Here is a 13,965-nt window from a genome sequence, read left to right on the forward strand (position 1 = left end):
TAGGATACACAAGGCAGCACAGTGAAGACAACATAATTAAATCTCTTAACTGAATTAGAAATCATCAGACTCACAGTCTGAGATGCTCCCCCCCTCCGGTCCAGGCTATCTGGTTGGTTTTAATCAAACGCACAGCTTCTTCAATCACCCTCCAAACTCCATTCTTGCTTGGTTCCACTTCTGTGCTGTTAATTAGATGAACTCAGATTTCAGCTCCAGCTGAAGTTAAGAGTGCTGTCTGCCTGTAATCTGCCATGTCTCCTCCAAATCATCTTCACAGTTGTACTTACAGGTTTAATTTTACATTTTAAAAGGGCGGGTCACTTACAGCAAATTCCTCCCTGCACAGCATGCAATATCACATCTGTAATTCTCAGATTAAAAAAAAAAAGGGGGGGGGGGGAAGCTAGAAGAGTTCACCTGAGATTGGGAAGCCAAAAAGAAATCAGTCCCCCTTTCATTCAGCTCAGTGCAAGACCCTCCGCAGTGACAGAGGATTTCTGAGCACTCAGAAGATGCATTAGATCATATTAGGTATTCCCCCGAGCTCTCAAGGTTTAGCTGAGAGTTGGGAAATGAAATTTAATATGATTACAGCCAGCAAAGTCTCATGCTTTGTCATCTGAGCACATGGTGGAGACACCTCTGTGATTCGCTTTTCTGTCTTGCTGGGTGTGATCTCGTGCACAAATATCCTATCACTACTATTTCAGTCAGAGTAAAAACCCCTAACAACATTCTTGGGATGCATTTCTTCACATTTTAGCATCTGCTGGTACAGTCACATAGTTTCTCAGCACCCTGCATACTGGTGCCATTCTTTACACTTAATTCTTTCCTCTGCTTTGCCTTTTACTTGCCCGCTTGCACTGCCTTGCCAACATGAGCCCATCTGGAGGTACACAGGTAGAGTGAAGTGCTCACTCCTTTAAGTATCTTTTTTTGTGCTAGATGAGGCCAAGAGCGTTGTTATTTTTTATTATGGTCTTTATTTTCAGTAGGTTTGTTCTGTGAGGCCGGGAAACTCGACATAAACAGACATTGCTCCTGAGCTACACTGACTTTGAGACTATTTAGAAAGGCTACAGTAAAGGTATAAAACTATTGTAGTGAGAATCCTAAGTGTCTTGCAGGAATAAACTCAGTACTTCTTTTGCAACATTTAATACAAAAAAAGAAGATCTGACCTTGGAGAATCTGAAGAAATTAATTTCACGTAGTTTGAAGTGAATGCTGGCTTATCAAACATTTGAATGTTGCTTATTAACCATAAACTCTCACTTCATCACTAGCTTCATCATCTTGTAAGTGCACAAACCAGATAGTCCGGTAACTAACATTTGGTAAATTAACAATCACTCATTTGCACCACTGGCCAGAAGCTTTCAAAAGCACAGTTATAAAGGAAAAAAAAAAAAGTAAAGTAAATTTAGTGTGAAGGCTGAATATATATTACAAATAATCTGCTCAGAGACAGTGCTAAGTATTTAGCAACGTACCCACCTTCCGGCAGCACCTCCGAGTTACCAGGCGGGTAAGACACCAATCTCCTCACACACCTTTTCTTTTACTTTCCCCTCAACAAAACTCTACTGCCCTTTCCTCATTTTTGTGGCTTTTCCAATTTCATACTTGTTTCCCCACATATTCAGTCAGGAAAAACTCACCTCTTTTGCCAGTGTTTCAGACGTCTTAAAACCTAACTTATCTAGCCCTGAAAACTCTCAGTTCTTTCCACACACGCATCTGGCGGGCGAGCTGAAGAAGTCAAATGACTACCAGGAAAGGAGAAGCAGAGATAAGCAGCCCCCTGTGCCCTCCCTCTTGCCGGCGGATCCCTTCCAGCGCAGCCATGCCCTGCAGACTGCAGAGTCACTGCAGGAGCGCGGCACACGCCGCCGCTCAGCTGGAAAAACGTGCTCGGCGGTGTGCTGGTGTGCTCGGGACCGGCTCCGCTTCCTCCCACCGCCCCCCCCAGCCAGCGGGGCTGCACCCCCGGACCTGGGTTGGGAAGAGCAGAGGGGCACTGGACTCCCACGGCACCTCTGGCTGTACCGGCGCCCAGCAGGGAGGACACGCAGCCCATTTCCGACCCCCCGCCCAGCTTTCCAGTCATGGTTTAACTCTGCCTCGTGTGTCAAGGACACGTGAGGTTCACAAGCCCCATCCGAGCTCCCGTCTCTCCCCATTGTCCCCCTGGCTATCACTGTCACCAAGGGATCTCTGCAGAGCCTGCCAGAGACCAAACAAGTAACGCTGTGGAGCACCAGAGATGCTTCTCCTCCACCACCTTCCTTGTGGGGCAGGGATGCCTCTCCTGGGCCCCACCAGAGATGCTTTTCCTCCACCACCTTCCTCATCGGGCAGGGATGCCTCTCCCGGGCCCCCACCAGACACCAGGGCCACTTTGGGGAACAAGTCAGGAGTGGAGAGAGGCACCTGTGGGCATGTGGCCAGGTCACAGGCCAGCTCTGCCTGCTAAAGCAGTAGGTCACAGACCTGTTTGCCGCCACTTCAAGGGATGCCCAGCAGGAAGCGAACGTGGTTGCCCAGGAGCACAGGTTGCAGCAAGCTGTGCCCGCCAGCACGTTGTGCGTGCCATACATGCTCCGGAGGGAACTGGTGTGCCATTTTCTAGACTAAGTCTGTGTCACCTCTGAGTGCCACCAGAAGCAGACTGAGCAGCACTGATAGAGCTCAGTCACACCAACAGTCACCTCCACTGACCACTTCTAAAGCAAACGGAAGCTTCCACCTGACCCATCATGCCAGAGCATCCAACCCAGCCAGGGCCACCATGGCCACCTGCCACACACTGTCAGCCCCAAGCTATCCGCAGCAGAGATCTCTACCAACCCCTCCGACTTGTGACCATGTAAACGAACAGAATGAGTCAAAACAAGAAAGCAAAAATAAAATCACAACCACCGCAGAGCTGCAACACACAAAGTGTAGAGGCAAGCTGCAGCTTCTAAGTCAGCTTTGCTCCAGAAGGACACTGAAGGTAAACCACTGATGATGCAGGTATTAGATCAGCCAGTTCACAGCCCTTCCTCCCTTCTCCTTGCATGTCACAGCAGAATATTCCCCAGCACACGTAGCTTTAATGCTGCAGGAAGAGCTCTTGATCCAAGCAAAATCCATAGCGAGTGTCACACCGAAGCTGGGCCAGAAGACTTCCCAAGGACGGCTCCTGCAGCTCAGCTGGCACCAGCAGACCAGTGCAACACTGAAAACACCAGAGCCACAACACATCACACACCGATTCGCTCAGAAAAGGCAATCAATCCACCCAGGCCTGCCCACAGAAGCCCCCCGAACTGCAGCACAAACACACACTCTGATAAAGGGAAGTTCAGTTAGGAGGATCTTCTGGGAACCTGCAATTACAGGATGAGCCTTTGTTTAGAAACATGTTGACACTTGACTTGACCACCGTTTCCACAACCCTTCCCAAAAAAACCTAAACTTGTATCTTGCGCAGTATTAGAATTGCCATCAGCAAACCTATTTGCACCAAATGCCTTGTGCCGGTTTTTACTCCACAGCCACGGGACCTTCACGTGCGCACCCACCTCCCTTTTCAGCCAAGCAATTCAGACCGACCCTCACCCAGGATTTTCCCCACAAAGTCTGGTAATTGATTTATTCAAGGCCAAATTCAGTTCCTATTTGTTCTGGTCACCAATTATCATTGCCTAAATACACAAGTAGCTGCTTTAAGTTCTCACAGCACTGCGTTAACTTCTTCGAAGCCTCTCTTTTACCTCTCCTTTGACCAGCTCAAGTCATGCAGCTGTATCATTTGCTCCTAGATGTTCAGATTCGCCAGGTATTTCAATGCAAGGAGAAGAGTCTCTCAAACTCCACTCAGAGATCACTAACAAGGACCTGGACCTGCAGAATGAGTTTGGAACTGAAGCCCGGTCTGAAGCAAAGAATGGGACAAATGCAGAGCTGGCCATGCCAGAGACCACGCATCCACACAGAGCACCCAGAGCTTTACCCAACCCCAGATGATGACTTCTTGCCCATGCAAAGCTCTACCTAGACGGCATTACCATCATAAAAGCACCCAGCAGGTACCACCAAGGTTGCACCACCTCTTTCCCTGAGCTCCCTGCACGCACAGCAAGCCAGGGATTTGACAGAGCCAGTAGCGTGGAGGCTTCAGCCCTCGGTAGGAAATCAGTAAAGGTTCCAATGCCAAAATGACCAGAGGATAAATAACATTTTAAAGATCATAATGTAAATGCATATTGTGGTTGGGAACGAACAAAGCTCACCACTCCCAACCGGACTTACGCTAAGAGCAGATGAAAAAGCCTTTCTAGCTTTCCTATCGGCTATTTGCCAGATCTACAGTGAGGCCACCATATCTCCGTTTACTTGGTTACTGAGATGGGAGCTGAGCTCCTCTGAGAGGTGCACCACCATAAAGGACACCACAATCCTCTGGTAGTATTCAAGTGTATTTAAGTTTTCATTAAGATGACTGGGTTTTTTTAAACCCTTGCTGTTTGCAGCTGTACTAACTGTAAGGATTAAAATATTCAACCTGGTCTAGACAGCATGGCTTTCTACTAAAATGCCCACTCCTTATTTAGCCGAACAAGCACTACCACTGAGGTGGTGTCGGAGATTCATTACAAAGTAGTTTCAAGCATGCAAAGAGCAACTTAACTCTATCCAAGTCAGCATTTGGCATTCCCCTGAGGATAATTTCACGCTATTTGAGCACACAGTGAAAGGATAAGGTGTCATAATTTGGAAGGGAAAGCACAGCATTGCAGCCCCAGTGCCCCCATTCCCAGCCCTGCTTTTTTGCACTCGATTTGTCTTCACACCTGACCCAAGTCCTTCTGCTGCCCAACCTTGCGATCCCAGATGCAATCCTGATGGAAACCCTCATGGCCCCACAGGCAATAAACAGCTTAAAAGAAGAGTTGTGAGGGTAAGGAGGTGGTCAATGAGAAACCTTCAGCGATGCCTCGGACCTGGCAACCTGGAACCGGAGGTCGCAGCAGAAGTGAGCATTGAAGCCCAGCAAACAGGGCCAGTGAGTCAGCTCTCAGGAGCTGCACCGCATTCCCCAGCCTTCCCGAAACAAACAGCGCAGAACAGGGCAAAGGTCCAGCACAAAGCTGAAGGGCAAAGGTATGCGGGGGAGGGAAAACACCAAACTTTACGGTTTTGCTTTTTTTTTTTTTTTGGAGCAGCAAGTTCCAGTTACCCTCATCCTCCCCAACAAGATGGGAAGAGTTACCCAAACGCAAGTTGTGGGATCAGAACAAAACAGTATTTCAGAGAGGAAACTTGGAGCGGTCGAGGGGGGAAGGATTCCTGCTGCGATAGCAGCTCTGTTGCAACAAACGGCCAGGAGAGCTCCACAATTACATGCCACGACAGAGCGAGAATTGCCCAACAACACTTTGGAAATAGGTGTGTGCAGCACTGCCAAGCTGGATACCCAAGCAGGCAGATGCGCGCACCTACTCTGAACGCAAAGAAGTGCCAAAGGTAAAATAAGCTTCCCATGCATCTTATCTCCTGTACTGGAGGCTGGTTTCAAGGAAAGCCCTATGGGGAGTTAGTCAGCGAGGGGTGAGAAGCTAATGAATCTTCCCCTGCCTTCTCCTCAGTACCGGTAGCCAACCCAGGTTCTGCTCTGGCATAAAGCACCACGCTCTCTCTCTGAACAATAGTCAGCTAACCTCTGCTGCTTGCTGCTAGCAACTAAGGTGTGCCTTCTGGAAAGTACTGCTTATCCGCCCAAGTCCGTTTGCCAAATGGCAAGCAAGACACTCTACTCAAGAAATTAAAACACCTCCTGCATCTCCACTAGGAAATACGCCACTTTTTCCCAGCTGAGTGCTTGCAACAAGAACGAAAACTGGCGTAAAAGTTAGCACAGGCAAAGCTTGGCAATTGCAGTGCCAGCCATTAAGACCTGCGTGCTCCCACTTCCAAGATGTAAATGGCTTTAAAAATTAAGAAGTGCCAAGTGCCTTGATGCAACATTTCTTGAAATAAATCCAGCAGGTTTTCAAAACGGGGTGCTGTTAACACCTGTCTGCACCAATGCTTGCATCAGCACCAGCCCTGGTGCAGGACACAGTGGAGGAGTACAACATGTTCCAGAAGGTCGAGCTGTCTTAACTGCGAGCCACACTTCTCTATAGAAGAATTTGAAAAAATACTTTGAATTTGGTTTATAGCCAAAAGTGCAAAGCTGGTTTTGCCAGAATATGTTTCCTTCGCTACTGCAGACACACACACTACCATCATGCCTTCGCCAGTCAGGCTGCTGGCTGCATTTATTTACATGATAAGAAGAGAACATACAATAACAAGGGGACTGTCACTCAGACCTCGTTTCTAGATCATTAGAGAGTAAAAATGAGGGATCATTACCAGCTCTGCCAGAGTCCCTCACCAGTAGCAAGCAGTGTCAAGCACAAACCTTGCCACATAGGACAGGACCGTGTGTCATCTCAGGACTCAAAGGGTCCCCTCAGCTCTTGTACCCCAGCTCTGAAACGCACACGCATAGAAAGGTAACACAGATCTTGCCAAGGCACCAGGGAAGATTTTCTGGTGTGCCACTCCAGCTGAGCCTCAGCCGCCGTTTACAGCATCAGCAGTATCGCTGTTGTCTAACTCGATCTAATGGTTGCTCCACTTACTGCCACGGCGTTGTGCTTTTGGGAGGAGGGGTTAAGAAGCAAGGAGAGGCTTTGCTTCAATAGTCCTCCTTCCTGAAAAAGGAGAAACATTTACTCTCAAACACCCTATTACGGACCTCACTGCCAACCTGGAGCGTAAAAATGCTGCAGCAGGTAGGCAAGAAACCAACTTCTGAAGACAAATCCTAATCCATCAAACAAGGACACTGTTCTTCAGTTCCCTACATCAGCCCCCCAATGCATTCAACTTTCCCAACTGCAGTGAGTCAAACAGTTCAAAACAACCAGACGTGGATTTGTTAAGCTCTTCCCTATCCATATTCTGACAAAGACAGCAGAAACTCAAAGATGTTGAAGGCTGCTCTGTTTTCTCTGGGCCAGAGCTCAATGCCTTTACATTTATAAGAAACAATTCCAACACAAACCATTACAGAACGGGTGAACACCTAAGGAGTAGGTCTTGTCCATTAAATCTGCTCCACGGGTCTATAATTAATATAATCATTATAAAAAATTAGGGCTTTCAAAGCCTGTAAAACAAGTCACAGAGGGATCCCTTTATCTTTACAGGGCTGTCCTCACTGGGCTCCTTGGTCTCCTCACTACCTCTGGCAGGATGAGGGCTGGAAACATTTAGTACCTCCAGCACACAAGCACTGCCCTGGGAACGCTGCGGGATCCTGAGACGTGGTTTTCTAAGCTCTGCTGAAAACCCAAAAACATCCAGTGGTGCCTCTCCAGAGTTTAAAAGCTCTCAATCCACTTCAAGCATCCAAAGGAGTCATTTTCCTTAGGCAATCCCCCCCAGAGGTCACTGCAACATGGCAACTCACCTCACCAGCACCATCCTTCACAAAAAACTCACAATCCAGACCTTTTTTTGTAAGCATTCACCAAATGCAATCCTCCACCCAAAGCAGCGAAGAGACGACAGGAGCCTGCAAACTCTACAAGAAGGTACTTGGGCAAAGGACCGCCAAGCAAGGTCAGCTGCCAGCCTGCCTCTCGTGGGAGTTCGCCAGCCGTGTTTATTTTACACGTTTTCTTTTCTGCTAACGAACAGGCAGCAAAAGAAACAATGCCCCAAGAGAGGAGAGCCAAGCGGCAGCGTCTGGGGCGCTGCAGGAACTGGTCACTGCTGCCAAGCATCCCAAAATGCTCTGCTAACCAATTCCATTATTTAAACACCTTTGGGAATACTGGGACAATCGTGCCGGGCCTGAGGAAAGTCCGGCTGTTGCAGCATTACTCCCTTACCCTACCATAGGATGCACATGCTACCGACACACTCCCTCAAAAAAATCATCTCAGGAGTTGCAAGGGCCCCCTCCTTGTATGGGGCAGAATGCCTCGTCTCTGCTTACGTGGACAAGTCACCCACCTTTGCAACGGGCCTGGTAACAAATCTGGACACGCCTTAGACATGAGCCTGAAACAGGAACGTTCCATCTTGTGGTTTTGTATCTTTTGGTTTATTTCTAGGGACTGTTACCCCAAAAGGCAGTGCGATGGAGTGCTGCTTTCACACAAAGGAGCGATGTGACCAGTTTTATGTCATACCACAAGAGGCAAATGCAGACAGCAATGCTGCCCTGGATTTTGTTAAGCTTTGCTTCTGTTGGTGCATACAATAACAAACCACCAAACAATTGGAACATAGACTTTTACCTGGCACAATTAACTTCACCCCTATGCTCCCCATTAAGGTGACAGCTTTCCAGGTGGAAACTGCAGAGCTGTCCATCTTCCAAAGATCAATACCTCTGATGAATCATCACGCTAGGCTGTAACACTTCTTGCAAAACACTAGCACATACGGTAACAGGGAATCTAGTGTCACATATGGCAGCATGATTTTGGAGTTAACAGAGGGCAGGCTGGAAAAATAATTAAGTCTTTCCCAAACAAGACGCCTAGTGCAAACTTCTATGTTTTCCTCTTTGCACCGATTCACTGGAAGCCGGTGGGAGCGGCACCCTGCAGGTAGAAGCAGGACCCATCCCAACTCCCGAGGAAATGGTGCTCTGCGATTTCAGCCTTTGCTGACGGCAGCAGCGGGTCACCGACGCGATGTGGACAAGCGTCGCCCCATCCCCTCTCCTTCCCCACGCGAATCCCCTTTTTGGGACACACACACACACACGCACCCCGACCACACCACCCCCGCAAAGCCCCGCACGCCTCGCCGCTGACAGCCCCCACCCGCCGCCGCAGCCCCCGGCCCCGCCGCCATGAGTCGGCAGAGAAAGGCGGCGAGGCCTTGCGCGCCGGGGGAGCCGCCGCCGCACACGTGGGCAGCGCCAGGCCGCGGGCCGGGGAACGGCCCCATCGCGGCTGTGTGTGTCGGGAGGGGGTGGACGTTGGTGGTGGCGGCAGGGGAGGGAGCGGCGGTGGCCGGGCCTCGCTCCCCTCCCAGGGGGAAGCCGCAGGCTGGCGGCGCCCGGGGAAGCGACCACGTTGCCTGCGCTGCGGCGGAATGCTGGGAGCGGAGGGGGAAGGCGGGGGGGGGGGGGGGGGGGGGGGGGGGAGTGTGGGGGGGGTGGCCGCGCCGCGTTGCCCGCCCGCCGCGCTGCCTCGGCCGCCTCACGGCCGGCCCCGCCGCCGGGCCCTCAGCGTCCCCCACCTCCCCCCGCCCCGCCGCCGCCGCCTCATGGCCGCTGCCCGGGCCGCGCTCCCCTCCCCCGCACACGCGCTCCCCGCCTCATGGCCCCGGACGGCGTCGCCGCTTCCTACTTCCACCGATCCCCCCCCCCCCATCCCCTCACACACCCACCCGCCACTCGCCCCGTTCCCCCGCCGCCGCGCTCCCCTCAGGCCGGCCGCGGCCCCGCTCGCCGGCAGGCCGCGGGCGCGGCGCCGTCCCCACGCCGTGCCGCATGGCGCGGCCGGCCGGGGCGCGGTCGGCGGCGCAACCACCCCCCCCCCCCACCAACCACCACCACCAGCCCGCCGCCAACCTCTATCCCCACACCGGGCACCCACCGGGAGGCGACTGCCCGTTCACCGCCGGCGCGGCGGCGTTCTTCGTCCAGGGGTTCACCTTGGGCGGCGGGGCCTCGATGAACTCCCGGCGCCCCGCTCCGCCCGCCTCGCCGCCGTCCTCCACCTCGCCGCCCGCCCTCAGCAGGCTCTCCTTCTCCTGGTTGTTGCTCTCCTCCTTCTGCTGCTTGGCGCTGGGCGGCCGCGGCGCCGCCGGCCCGCCGTCGGGGCCCATGGGCGCTTCGCCCTTCTCCCGCCCGCCGTCCTGCGGCGGCTTCAGCACCAGGGCGCGCTCCTCGGCGGCCAGCAGCGGAGGGGCGCCGGGCAGCAGCGCCTCCACTTGCGTCGCCATCTGCGCGCCCCCCGCCCCGCCGGGGGAACTCCCCGAGCCCCGCCGCCGCAATATGGAGACGCGCGGGGACCACGCGACTGCCGCGGGGGCGCGCGCGCCGCGCCGGGCCCCGTCCGCAGCCCCGTGCGCGCCGCCGGCGAGGGGAGGGGCGGGGCGGGGCGGGGCCGGGGGCGCGCCCCCGCGGGGCCGGCCGGCGGCGCGCACGTGCCTGATGCAACGCCCGGCTCGGGGCTGGAGGTGGGGGGCCGTCTTAAAGGGGCCGCGGCCCCGTTCCGCCGCGCTGGGGGAGGCCCCGCTCCGGTTCCAGGGGTCCAGTGCCGGCTCGGGGGCACCGGGGCTCCCCGATGCGGAACGCACCGGGGAGCCCCGGTGTCCCCGAGCCGGCGAGTGCGGAGGTGTGAACCGGGGAGCTTCAACCGGGATGCGGGTGGTTTCGTCTCCAACAGGAAGGTGCGTGTCCACAGGGAATAACCCTGTCCCAGGGACACTCCCCGACTTTGTCCTGAGGCCGGCAAACCCCACCAACCTTCGTCTGAGGAGGTTCAGATTTACATATTTGATCGGTCCCCAGCTGATGGGGGTATCGCTCGCTTGTCGTTGTCACTAACGATTTTTGTCCCCTAATTCTTTCGGCCAGCAAGGCAGAGGGTCCAAACCCCGTGTGCAAGTGCACACAAATTACACACATTTACATGCAGCCTGCACTGCCGATGCCATTTACCACGACCCATCTAATTCACACTGTCCCTTAGTCGGTGCCTTTTTTATTGATCACAAGCCTCTCCCGGCCTTTTCTGTATCAGCGAGCACGCCGCCCCGCTTGTCCCCAGAAAGGTCCGTCTGTAAGCCCCGGCGTGTCCTGCAGCCCCGGTGAGATATCCGTGCAAATCCCGCTGGAGACCCGGCAGAGTGACACAGCGCTGAAGGCGTAGCTCCCAGCTGATGGTGTGTGGAGAAGGATGAAAAGCTGATTTCACAGCAGAGCTGTTAGAAGGGAAGAGGAGGGTGCGAGACAAACACGAGCTCGGCATTCCGTTTGGAAGGGCAACAGCATCAAGGGTCTGGCAGCTGAGTCTCAGGCTGTCAGGGATGCTCCACTGAGACCGTCCCGCTCCCTGCATCCCTTGGTACCCAGCCTCTTGGCTCAGGGCGCACCCCCACGTGCCGCAGCCTCGGGGATCGCCGGCATGTGCCACATCCCAAATACATTTAAGAATCTGGCTGGTAAAATTCCAAAAGGAAGTTTATATAAAACTGCAGAGGATCCGGCTGCTGGCCTGGCTGAACCTCCCAAGGGGATGCTCTGACACCTGAGGTGCAATAACACCGTACTCCAATCCCCTGATTGCTGGGGGTTCACTGTGCTCCTCACACCACTCAGGGGCCACACAACTCCCATGGGTTTGAGCCACCTTCCCTGGTGGGACACCAAGGTTTGGGCACCTTTACTCTCTCTAGAAGCGGGTCCTTGTGTGGGGAGCGCAGCTCATCGCCGGCTGAGGAAGGTGGGTGCAGCCGGGGACATGCAGCCCAGCGGGGTCCCTGTCCCGTCCCCCAGCTGGGGCGCAGCATTCCTGCCTCTGGGTCCCCTCGGGACACTGCTCTGCCTGCCACGTGAGCGGGAAGGAGCCCGCGGTGGCTGAGAGCCAAACCGGCTCCAGAGCTGACGGGCAGGAGGGAGCTGGGGGAGTCTCACCCTCCACACTCGCTCGGTGGCCAGCCAGGCCAAACCTCGGCAGAGTTTTAAATGTTAGAAAATAAATGCATGGGTCAGGGGGAGAGAAAGGGAAGTGTCCGTGCAACCTTTCTGCATCAGCCACGGGGACAAATCTCCTTGGCTGCTCAGCTCCCAAACACCCGTCCTTCACGTGAAGGGAAGCTGAGTGTGAACCATCTCCAGATGGTGCAAACACACTGGCCGTGTCTAGCAACCTCCACGTGCCCCACTCCTCCCTCGGTGTCCTCACCTCTGCTGGACCCATCTTCTCCTGCTCTGCCCAGCATCTGCGGCACTGGGATATTCTGCTCCTTGGCTCCAGGCACTTGCTGAGAAGTAGCCAAGAAGTCACTGCATTTCTGCGGCACAATTCACCAGGAAGCAATCTAGCTCTGCTTTCCCCAAATTCAATGAAAGCACCTAACCGTCATCCTCAAGCCTGCTTCTCCGCCTCATCCTTCACCCCAGACGTGTCCCCGTGCCTGCCCTGGCCACACCGAGCAGCTCTGGGTGCTGCCTCCCAGCCCCGTGCCGGCCCGGCAGGCTCCGAGGAAGCAATCTCCAGGAAAACTCCTCCACTGGCACCAGCAGCCACCCAGCAGTGACTTGGGCAGGAGCTCCCCACCTCCCTTGCTCTGTGTACAACAGTTTATTTATTTAATATGTGGCTTGTGTATTTATCACAGGTGCCTGGCTACTTTGACTCTGGCCTGGAGGTTTAAAGATGCTTTGATGGTGGCCGTTAACCTCTTTGAGCACCTCTGGGTCTCTCCTGGCCCTGAATATTCCCGATTTCATTCCTGCCGGGCTGGTGACCTCACCTGGGGTCCTGACCCTCCCTTTGTGGGCCTGGAGCGAGGGGTGTGCGTGGGGGCAAGCACAACGCAGCCGAGGTGCCTGATACACCCCCTAGCACCACCGTCCTGTTTGGGTGGTAGCTCAGCCCCTTTCTTGGTTTCCACTTGCCTAATTTTGTCTCTGTTCATGCGAGCACCATGTTGTGGCCCGAGGGGAGCACTCTGAGCCCAATTCATTTCAGCCCAATTCAGCCCAATTAATTTCCTCCCCCCCCAGTCCGCACAAAGCCCCGGGCAGGACACTACCAAGCCAGCTGGGTGGCTGATGGTCTACACAGAGTTACTGACACATTTCACCTTTTAGCTAATGCACTTTAAACAAACACCTTTATGATAACAGTTTCTGAACTGCCTGGCATTTAAGGAGGTATCAATACCCCTGGGGTATGTGTGGCCCAACCTGGAGTATTTTTCTCCTGAGTGAGCTGTGCTGTAAATAACTAACATTAAAAAAAGGGGAGGAAAAAAAAAAGGTAACATCTTTTCCCCCCTTATTCTCTCCAGCAGCAACATGAAAATCAGAGCTGAGCCCGGACAGACAATTCAGGTCTTAAAACGACCGCAGCTACATCAGCAAGTAGCAGAGGGACTGGGGACAGGCGCTGGGGACAGGGGATCACTGTCACCTGTGTTTCTGGTTTTACGCTTGCTCTAGCCTGGTCCCAAGGACTGAATGCCCATCAGTGGCTGCAGCACACTCTTGGTGACATCTCTGTTCCCTGCACCTGCGGGTTGTGCTGCCCTCGTGGTCAGCTCGGACCAGCGGTGCGCTTCCAAAGGGAATCTTCTCCTCCTTCCCCAGCACCTCCGGACCAGCTCGCGCACTGCCAGCCAGTGCCGGTCACACTGTTCCCAGGTGAGGTGAGTTGATGCAAGCCCAAGCTTTACACGTAGGTGGCAGAATATTAAGGCTCAGGCACCTTTAACGCTTTGCAAGAGAAAGGGGATTTTGCCAAGAAAAGCCCAAACTTCCTATCCTGAGTCATATGCTTTGACTTATCTTTGTAGTCGTTACTGCTCCGTGAATCCTGCCAGGCAGGAACGCTGACAGGGATGACGCGCTCAAGGTTGGGCAAATTTTCCTGCCGCAGCCCTGCAGTGCCACCCTCCAGTGAGCCCAATGGGGTGTCATCGTCCCGCTCCCGAGGGACTTGCAAGGGCAGCGCGACCGACCAAACTGCAGGGCTACCTCTGGCATTCACAGGGCAGGTACTTTTCAAAGGGCACCTAGAAGAGAAACGTCAGAAGGTGGCACGCTGGCGCAGAGCCATTCCTGGGTCTCCAGGTCACTGGCTACAGCCCTAAGATTGAACTGGGCATTTTTAATTTCAGAAAACCTGACAGTTTCCCTGCCAGCGAGCCCCTGTCACCCTG

At 54.0% G+C, this 13,965-nt stretch overlaps 1 protein-coding gene across 3 annotated transcripts in view; it reads right to left on the minus strand.

Moving 5' to 3' along the window:
• Positions 1-10,105, minus strand: part of LARP1 (La ribonucleoprotein 1, translational regulator) — a 47,173-nt gene extending 37,068 nt beyond the window's left edge. The window contains exon 1 of one of the 3 annotated variants that reach the window (XM_054216951.1): positions 9,669-10,105. In XM_054216951.1, coding sequence (XP_054072926.1) covers positions 9,669-10,017 — 349 coding nt within the window. In that variant the 5' untranslated portion in view covers positions 10,018-10,105. Of the gene's footprint in view, positions 1-1,667; positions 1,688-9,668 lie in introns of those variants that run through there. The other 2 variants (XM_054216950.1, XM_054216955.1) reach the window with 2 other exon arrangements.
• Positions 10,106-13,965: the final 3,860 nt, after the last annotated feature.

This window comes from Rissa tridactyla, chromosome 11 (assembly GCF_028500815.1).
Source record: "Rissa tridactyla isolate bRisTri1 chromosome 11, bRisTri1.patW.cur.20221130, whole genome shotgun sequence".
Classification (NCBI taxonomy): Eukaryota; Metazoa; Chordata; class Aves; order Charadriiformes; family Laridae; genus Rissa; species Rissa tridactyla.